We start from the raw sequence: 10000 nt of genomic DNA, 5'->3' as shown, positions 1-10000 counted from the left end.
GGTGCTGCTGCCGCGGATCAGAGACGACATCGCCGAGTACAAGAAACTCAACTTCCACCTGTACAGCGCGCTGAAGAAAGCCCTGTTCAAACCTGGGGCTTGGTTTAAAGGTCAGTGTGGGTTCTGGTTTCATTTTGGTCCTGGTTTAAAGGTCAGTGTGGGTTCTGGTTTCATTTTGGTCCTGGTTTAAAGGTCAGTGTGGGTTCTGGTTTCATTTTGGTCCTGGTTTAAAGGTCAGTGTGGGTTCTGGTTTCATTTTGGTCCTGGTTTAAAGGTCAGTGTGGGTTCTGGTTTCATTTTGGTCCTGGTTTAAAGGTCAGTGTGGGTTCTGGTTTAATTCTGGTGCTGGTTTAAAGGTCAGTGTGGGTTCTGGTTTCATTCTGGTGCTGGTTTGGAGGTCAGTGTGGGTTCTGGTTTAATTCTGGTCCTGGTTTGGAGGTCAGTGTGGGTTCTGGTTTAATTCTGGTCCTGGTTTAATTCTGGTCCTGGTTTAAAGTTCAGTGTGGGTTCTGGTTTAATTCTGGTGCTGGTTTGGAGGTCAGTGTGGGTTCTGGTTTCATTCTGGTGCTGGTTTAAAGGTCAGTGTGGGTTCTAGTTTAATTCTGGTCCTGGTTTGGAGGTCAGTGTGGGTTCTAGTTTAATTCTGGTCCTGGTTTGGAGGTCAGTGTGGGTTCTGGTTTAATTCTGGTACTGGTTTGGAGGTCAGTGTGGGTTCTGGTTTAATTCTGGTCCTGGTTTAAAGTTCAGTGTGGGTTCTGGTTTAATTCTGGTGCTGGTTTGGAGGTCAGTGTGGGTTCTGGTTTCAGTCACAGGAAATGGTCCAGGCTTAGGATCTCTATTCTAGGATTGTTAGAAGAACAGGATGGAATGCTATAACTAACAGCACTGAAATAAAACACTGTGCAAGTTTAACTCTTATCTGTAAATATTACCAGTGATGATGATTATTTAAAATCTGTGTAGATCAGCACAATACTCAGAGTTTGAGCTGGTCTGGTGTGTTCTGTATGCTGTGTGATCATATTATTGTTATTATTCTGAATAGTACCGTGCTCTATACAGTAGTGTATATAAGCTATGTGTGTATGACACGTTCCATTATTGTATTAAAGCACTAGAGCTTTGTTCTAATTTCATTCAATTCATTTATATTTGTTACAATTCCTATAAACTCGGACAGGCACGGGGCAGATGGACATGTGCTGCCGGCCTCTAACACATCGGTCATCAATTTCATGGGTCATGATTAAAATCAGGTGACTTTAAACAGGAACACGGTGACCTGTGGTCCCTCCTGATCACCTCCTGATCACAGTGTTCATCAGCAGTAATAAAATGAGATGGATTTCTCTCCTGCAGGAATTCTGATCCCACTGTGTGAGTCAGGAACATGTACGCTGAGGGAGGCCATCATCATCGGCAGCATCCTCACCAAGTGCTCCATTCCTGTACTGCACTCCAGGTAACACACGTGAACCTCTGCACGTCTTTAAGTCTGTAAACCTGATTAGCCAAGTGGAATTATACTGAATTATAACTGTATAATCTGTAGGATTACCATGTCCAGCATGTTCTGTGTGCGACATTTGTTGTTGCATCTTGCCAGTGAAAGGCTGAAACGTTTGCGAGTGTATAATTTGTGACTGTTTTTTTTTCTGCAGCGCTGCCATGCTGAAACTGGCTGAAATGGAGTACAATGGAGCAAACAGCATCTTCCTTCGCCTGCTGCTGGATAAGAAGTATGCACTGCCCTTCCGCGTGCTGGACGCTTTGGTCGCTCACTTCCTGACGTTCCGGACGGAACAGCGTGTTCTTCCTGTGCTGTGGCATCAGAGTCTTCTCACGCTGGTGCAGCGCTACAAGGCTGACCTGGCCTCTGAACAGAAGGGGCGCTGTTGGAGCTGCTGAAGGTCCAAACGCATGCACAGATATCTGCTGAAATCAGGCGCGAACTTCAAAACGCAGCGGCACGAGACCAGGAGGACGCCACGCCGGCCATGACGCTGGACTGAAACACACAGGAGGACATGAAATATCAGCTGTACTCACTAAACTGGATAGTTTAAAGGTACACTGAGCTAAACAACCCCCATGATGACTTGCTAGCACATGAGTTTCAGTCTAATGTTGGTGAAAGTTAAAATATTGTGATGGGAAATGAGAAGATGCATCATTCAGGATAGAAACGTCAGGGTGTCTTTTTGTTTTTCTTTCTCATGCGTAGTGAACATTGCTCACTGTACCTTTTTATTCACCAGTTCTTTGGAATCTATTTGTCAATTTAAAAGTAAACGAAACCACTTCCGTTACTAGAAGTGTTTGGTGTGTTAATGTGTCTGTGCTTTATTAACCTGCTGAACGTAAACACACCGGGGACGATACACTCAGGCATGCCCTGGAACATCATGCTGAAACCTGATCATACACACGTCATGGATCCATCTGAAATTTGTAATAAATCCAGACTATAAGATCTGATGTCTCTTATTTAATGTCATAATTTACAGCCTACACAGAACCAGTGTATTTACATGGGGTACTGTATGTCACTGAGGTGGAAGCTCAATGGTCTGGCTCTGGGTTACTGATCAGAAGGTCAGGGGTTCAAGCCCCAGTAGCACTGCCAATTGGCCACTGTTGGGCCCTTGAGCAAGGCCCCTAACCCTTTCTGCTCCAGTGGTGATGTATCATGGCTGAGCCCAGACTCCCAACAAACTGGGATATGTGAAGAAAGAAGTGCTGTGATGTTCATGTGACCAGTAAAAGCCTCTTTCTTCTCTTTTCTTTACTGAAACGCATTCCGAGTATGAGGGCACTGGTCTTCTGTTCAGGCTGGAGACTGGAAGCAGTGGATTTTTAGATCTTTACAGGTTGTCTTTTACATCACTTTCATGCGCGTTCGTGCGGATTTGTGTTTAAACTCCACTTCCGGTCATCGCGCGTAGACTAAACACGAGAACACGAGAGAACTTCACAGCGCGAGACCACCAACAAGAACGTGTCGCGCGCTCGGGTCAGTCTGCGCGGGAAAACTGGGCGCCATTTATTGTGCGCGTGGAGTCGGTTTGAATATGAGATCATCTCCCTGCTCACTGTTCTGCTGTGAGAACCTCCGGGGTTTCAGAGAAACGGTCTGGATCACACAGGTAGGATTAATCACTGATCCACACACTGACGGCGTGTCTCCTTCAGGTGAGCTCTGAGAAGGTCTTCCTCCTCCACTCCTCCATAAACACTCCTTTATCCGCATCATCTTTCGTGTTCATTCAGGATTCTTTTCTTTCATTTTTAACCCCGAGCTGTGTGTTGGTGTGAAAATGTGGGCCACGTGTTTGAGTGAAAGTTTCACTACAGTAAAAGCTGGATAAGGGGAACAGTCTCTGGAGAACCTACACAATTCATGATTACACTGAAACTGTAACTCTGCTCACCATGAATCATCTGCAGAACATAACCAGGACTCGGCATGACCTGGAGCTCTCTTTCTGCTCACAGGCTTGGAGTAATATCATTGTGTTGATTTATACACACGAGCCACCAACACCACCGACCCTGTAATAACTATCTCCAACTATCTCCATGATTCAGTCTGAACCTCCATCACTGCTGCAGAGTAACACCAGATATCATTTACACTGATGTATAGATGTATAAAATGTATGTATGATAACATGCTCCTGGGCTCTGTGTAGTACTCTTTAATGTGTGTGTGTGTGTGTGTGTGTGTGTGTGTTGGTTGTCTTTAGGCTGTATTGGGATTTGGCCTCAGTGCTGCTCTCAAGCGTCATGGATCTGTTACTGCAGGGTCTTCCTATAATTCTTTGTGACCTCCAGCCTGGTGCAGACACACACACCTATACATAACATGAGATGCTACAGGCAAACACACACACACACACACACACACACACACACACACACACACGAACATATACATACACCTACACACCTGTGCTTTGTGGAGGTTGAGGTGTTGAATTCAGGATATTGTGTAAATATATTAGTGTGTGTGTGTGTGTGTGTGATAGCCCAAGCTTTGTGCTGTGAAACCCTGTTCTCCCACCTGCTTTTTCTCATCCGGTAACTCGGGTAGCCTGAGGCAACAACAGACAATTTGGGTTGTCGCAAGCAATTGACTTGTTCAGCGCTTCCCAGCAGAGAGCAGTGGCGTCTGAATGAACAGGGACACACCTGTCTGACACTGTGCATTCCTCCCAGACCTGCGGCGTCCACAGAGGGTCACTGGGGTTACAGCCGAGGTGTGTGCGTGTGTCCATTGTGCTCTTTTTAGCACAGCTTATATTTACGTACACACACACAAACAGTTTCACCAGTTCTATACAACACATTATTTCTTATGAAGTCGTGCTCAGAGAGCATGAATTATAACCCGTGTAAGAGGTGCAGTCTCTGAGTGGAGCAGGTTGTTCAGACATGACATCAACTCCATCGCAGTTTACTCCAAATATAACCATTCACATGGGAGCACAAAATGTGCTCTGCTTTCATTCTTATTTCAAGGTTTATTACTGTATATACCATATTTCTGAAACAAAAATAAAAACATGAATATATAAAATATTGTGTATAGAGCATCAAGTAAATAATTACAGCATGTCTGTATGCATGGATAGACTATGCTAAATTATATCTTAGGTGTTCTCTGCTCTGGTCCCACATCTCCCTGATAAAATCAGACTGTTGAACGGTCAATACTGTAAATGTACCTTCATCATCATCATCATCATCATCAGCATCATCATCATCAGTAAACCTTCTTTTTGTGTTGCAGAATTTTAAACATATCTGCCCTCCATTATTGCCTGTAGCATTGCGGCTGCTGTCTGACCCTAACCCTAACACTAACCCTAGCCCTGTCCTATCCTGTCCTGTCCTGTCCAGTCCTGTCCTGTCCTGCCCTGCCCCACACTCCTGCAGCTCATGGCTAATGTCCTAGAAAGTAACTTGGTGAGACTTTATTTTATGTACAATTCCATGAATATAACCAAGGCTCCAACACTGACCTGTTTCACATCTTCTCATCTGTTGTGTTGTTTGAGTTGCACTTTTGTCTGTTTTCTCTGACAAACTATGCAAACACTTTGGGTGGAGTGATGTGTCTGGCAACACTCCGGCTTTGAGGAGGTAGTTTAATCAACAAGAGAGCTCCGTGTTTGCTGCTGTTCCTTTGGACATGACTGTAATGATCAGTTTGATATCTGATAGGTGCAGGGGTCACTTTAGGGCTATTTCACACATGTTCCTCCTGTTCCTCTCAGGTGACTCTCTGTAAATGTTATGTAGACCTGGAGGAGACTCTGAAGCTAAACACAACCCTGTGTAGGACTGGTTCATGAGATCAGAAAAACACCTGGTAAGATTCAGGAAGTCAAACCGTCACCCCAGAGCCTTGGAGAATCAGAGCTTTCCCTCGTGTCTGCTCAAATTACTACTTTAATTCTCCATCAGGGGAAAGAGGAGCAGTAAAATAACACACACACACACACACACACACACACACACACACACACACACACACACACACACACACACAACTGACCTGTTCATCTTCTCAATGAAATTCAATTATTACCTTCGCTTTTTTTCTTTTTCTTTTCTATTAAATGGTGCATGAACTTCTAATGATATTTTACTGCAAACTCAATTTAACTCATGATTAAGGATTAAAGTACACTTTATATATACATGGGGAAGGTCAGACAGATGGAATTCCACATATAAGTTTTCAATTCAATTCATTTTTATTTGTTTTGCACTTTTAACAATTTTTTGTCAGAGCTTTTGTTTTTAAAGTTAGTGTTTGGTGTGTGTGTGTGTGTGTGTGTGTGTGTGTTTTAAAGTTCACATTTTCTATGTTTTTTGCAGTGTTTGAATTTGACCTTTGCACGCTGGACTTAACGCTGCTTTCAGAACGTCACCATGTGAATGTGTGAGTTTAAAAACACCACTCATTGTTTTGTTTGTTTGTTTGATGTAAGCCATGTCTCATATCAGGATAACAGATGAATTTAATTAGATTAAAATAGAAATCACCAGAACAGTGTTGTGTTCTGTTTGGGTTTGGGTTGTGACGACCTCAGAGTGCCTACATGCCTACTTTCCCCTGAGGTAATTAGATCAACAGCTTTTATTCAGGTAGAAATAAAGGTTTGATCTTTGCCTTCTCAACAGCCTTTAGTTTTTATGGCTTAAATAAGAACCATAAAACAGTGTCTTAGACGTGAATGAAAAGATGAGAACTAAAGACTGAAGTTGTGTTTGTGAGTGTTTATTGTCCCACTGTTCCAGTATCAGTTTCAGTGCAGCCACTTTGGCAAACACAGTTTAAGGTTAACAGTACGATGTTACAGGGTTTGTTTAATGTACGACTCTGATGTTAACAGTCACATCAGAACTGCACATGGGTTCTTTTGCAGTTTTGGCCATTTTCCAGTTGAAGAAGCGCAGTATTGTATTGCATTTTCTACAGTCTTGCATATGAAATGGTATAAAATCACCAAGGAAATAAAATTACGATTAAAAAATAAAAAAAATTTCAAGAAATATTTAAGTTTCTACATCAGACGAAAGCTGGACAAAGCAGTTAAATGCCTATCAGCCTTTCGTTCATTTCTATTTCAAATTGTTGGACAAAATCAGGGTTTTCAAAAATAAAATATAAAGACAACAGTGTTTTAACTTAAAAGACCTTGATGACGGAGTACAGCTTACAAAACTGTTTTACAAACTTACTCTATCTTCACCTACTCATCCTTATCACAACAGCACATTTATAAAGCAATAAATATCCATGTCTGGTCTGCTGTTTCAGCTCCGAGTGAGACTGATACCGTCTGTCTTAAAAGCTAATCATTTACAAATACAACAAAGTTTGTTAAGGTTAAAAAAACAACGTCTTATCACTAATGGACTCTGAGCTGCAGATAATAAGTCAAGAGGTTCCTTTAGAGTTCCTCTGGTGCTCAACTCTGTGGTCGGATTGTTAACATTTTCAAGTTTAGGTCTCAGAAACCACGGCTGAAGTAGAGAAGGACCGCAGCCTCATCAAGTATAAAATGTGTTTCAGATATGCCTCTCTAGAAACAGCTGCTTGGCACGTTTGGCTTTCCTTTGTATATACTAATCTGACCTGCAGTCATGTCTTAAATTAGTTTACCCTTTAGCTTGTGCTTTACTTCCTCCAGGCTGTAATGGAGAACATGCATCCTGGATTCGGAATATGGAACAAGGCTAACTCTGGATAGCCATACTTCCTTGTACCAGGACTGCGGTCTCCACAACGATTTCTTCCCCCACACAGGACCGGAACACATCCTGAAGTGGACTTGTCGGGTTTGAAAGTGTTTTGGTTTGGGTGGAGAGTTTTAGCTGGCGTGGGTGCAGATACAGGCAGACTTGTAGACCTCGGTCATGCTTTCGCAGTCTGTGATGGAGAACGTGTTTTCTCCTATTTTCTCTGTATCCCATTCCTGCCTGCTTTCCTTCAGGTCCAAAAGATTGTCGGCCGAAACGCTGCCACGCATGGGACGGCCGCCTGCCGGACGATTCACCTTTATAGCAGGTTCACGGCGATCAGGCAGGTCTAACCGGTCAAAGGATTCTGATGAAAGGATGCTGTCCTCACTGATGGCGATGCTGGGACGAGATCTGATGCCCTCCGATGGCAGAGATGCTGCCAGTTGGTCTAGAGATCCAAACTCTCTGAATTCTTGCAGAACACCGGAGGAAGATTTTCCGTTAGGTTTAAGGATTCCTTTATGGCGCGGTGGCATTGTGGTGCCCAGCTCAAGTTGTCGTGTTCGGGTGCAGTCGCTGCTGTCAGTGGAGGAGCAATAACCCGATTCCCTCTCCATCTCGACTGGTTTCTTTAGGATTCCTTTGCGAGGGGCCGGGGCCGGAGGCTTGGCTACAGGTGGCACCACTATTGCATTGGGCTTTTTTTCCTCCAAAGGCGGAATCTGGGGTTCACCAGACAGCTTCTGTTTTAAGCTGCCACGTTTTTTCAGGATGCCTTTAAATGGCCTGGGTGCAGTGTTTTCTTGCATGCTCTGAGAGACGTTGTTTTCTTTGCGTGACCTGCGAATCGAGCGCTGACGGGTGACTGTTGCGTCCCCTGTGACTCCCCCTCCTGGACGCAAAAGGCAGCGCATTTTCGAGCCACTGTGCAGCAGAGGTCGAGAAGTCTTACGCAGCCAGTCGGTTATTCGGGCCGAGTTGCTCGTTTGTGATGGCGTTGTTGTTCCTGTTGTCTCGTTCTCAGCCAAAAGGGGGCGCTGGTAGCCCCAATTAAGCCACCAGTGGCCTGCGATTTCCTCCAGCGTGGCTCTGCGATCGGGGTTTACCATCAGCATCCAACGTATCAAACCACATGCATCTGTAAAGGAGGGGGAGGAGACGCATGTAAATTCTTCAACCAAAGCTATTTAAATCATACCATACTCATTTACAATACAAATTCTGTAGAATTACATCTGAGCGGCATTATCTTAATATCATATTCACACAGTGCCACTTTATAATACGCTAATAATACTGCGTTATGGGTGATGTATAAAAAGCTAATACGCCATAAAAGAGATGTGTAAATATAAATACTGTAATGTGCATTTCCTTTTAGATATATGCCAGGAGTGTGTCCAGTATGGAGGCCCTGACTAAAGGAGAAAAGTACCTGAAGGCTTAGTGGGTTTTCGGTAGTCTCCTGTGCTGATCTGTCTCACCAGCGTCCTGTAGTCACGGCCGTCAAACGGCATGGCTTCATGTACCAGAGTGTACAGGAGGACCCCCAGAGACCAGCTGTCCACTTCTGGTCCTTTATACGGCCGGCCGTTAACGATCTCAGGTGAGGCGTACAGCGGACTGCCACAGTACGTCTGCAGGTACTCATCTCTCCGGTACAGGCTCGACAACCCGAAATCAGCAATCTGACAACACAACCGCTTTATTAACAACACTTTCTAATGTCATTTCACACTTGCCTCAATCACCACACACCCGTTCCTGTACGTTCAATGTCCCATAAAACCAAATTCTCAATGAGATGCAGCCAGTGTTTATTTACAGCCAAAATGCTGACCATGAAAAGTGAGTTTCCAACACAGGCCTGATAAACATCAAAAACTACAGAGCAGGTAATGGTAAAGAAAGTGTGTGTGTGTGTGTGTGTGTGTGTGTGTGTGTGTGTGTGTGTGTGTGTGTGTGTGTGTGTGTGTGTGTGAGAGAGAGAGAGTTCACAGATGGAGAACATGTCCATATGCATACAGAGGGTGTGCACTTTATTGGCATGAAAGAGAGAGGGGGGGTTGGGCTGGGCAGGTGTGGTGTGTCTCACCTTTACATCTCCGTTTGCATCCAGCAGGATGTTCTCCAGTTTCAGGTCTCGGTGCACGACGCCATTCTGCAAGAGAGAAAAGTAAAAATGTATAAATGTACCAAATCCCTCCATAACCACACAGCGAAAACCCGAAAGCTCAATAAAACCCGAGTGTAAATATTATTAGTGCTGTAAACGGTTCACAGTGAAAATGTGCTGTATAAAGTGTGTTACAGTGTGGAGTGTAATGTGCCTCACTGCTTTTCTTCTACAACACAGATTTTCTGCTTATGCTGTTAGTGTTTTTATAACATTATGTTTTAGTTCTCCACATAAATGACACTGTGAGCTTTATATTTGCAGCATAAGTCAGACTGAGGTTTAATACGGAGAATTGTTTTTATTTTAAGGTTATACGTTTTGGAGAAGATTTTCAGTTTGCTCAGCAGAAAACGGACCGGTTTAGTCAGCTTATCTCGTTTTACCAATCTCTAAATAAGGTCATAAAAAACAGCAGTGTGTGGAATGTGAGCAATGCTGCTCTGTTGTGTGTCTCAGCAGGAGGGAATACCTTCAACTCACAGATTCCCAGAAACCACACATCATTACAGGGGAAAAGAGTGGAGAGGCATGAACATGCACAGCACAAACAAATCACTGGAACAA

The 10000-nt window shown here is 43.9% G+C and overlaps 2 protein-coding genes across 3 annotated transcripts in view; one reads left to right on the top strand and one right to left on the bottom strand.

Moving 5' to 3' along the window:
- The window catches only part of bysl (bystin-like), an 8288-nt gene extending 5815 nt beyond the window's left edge, over positions 1-2473 (top strand). The window contains 5 exon segments of the mRNA XM_046874614.1: positions 1-110; positions 1360-1462; positions 1662-1885; positions 1888-2048; positions 2084-2473. The exon segment at positions 1-110 is cut by the window's left edge and continues 51 nt beyond it. Coding sequence (XP_046730570.1) covers positions 1-110; positions 1360-1462; positions 1662-1885; positions 1888-2012 — 562 coding nt within the window. The 3' untranslated portion in view covers positions 2013-2048; positions 2084-2473.
- Positions 2474-6273: 3800 nt separating this feature from the next.
- Positions 6274-10000, bottom strand: part of nuak2 (NUAK family, SNF1-like kinase, 2) — a 10730-nt gene continuing 7003 nt past the window's right edge. For both annotated transcript variants that reach the window (XM_046874612.1, XM_046874611.1), the window contains exons 4-6: positions 9353-9418; positions 8693-8945; positions 6274-8395 (exon numbers count right to left, since the gene is read on the bottom strand). In XM_046874612.1, coding sequence (XP_046730568.1) covers positions 7386-8395; positions 8693-8945; positions 9353-9418 — 1329 coding nt within the window. In that variant the 3' untranslated portion in view covers positions 6274-7385. The remainder of the gene's footprint in view (positions 8396-8692; positions 8946-9352; positions 9419-10000) is intronic.

Source organism: Silurus meridionalis, chromosome 19 (genome assembly GCF_014805685.1).
Source record: "Silurus meridionalis isolate SWU-2019-XX chromosome 19, ASM1480568v1, whole genome shotgun sequence".
Classification (NCBI taxonomy): Eukaryota; Metazoa; Chordata; class Actinopteri; order Siluriformes; family Siluridae; genus Silurus; species Silurus meridionalis.
The sequence above is the reverse complement of the archived record's forward strand: the minus strand, read 5'-3'. Positions and strand labels throughout refer to the sequence as shown.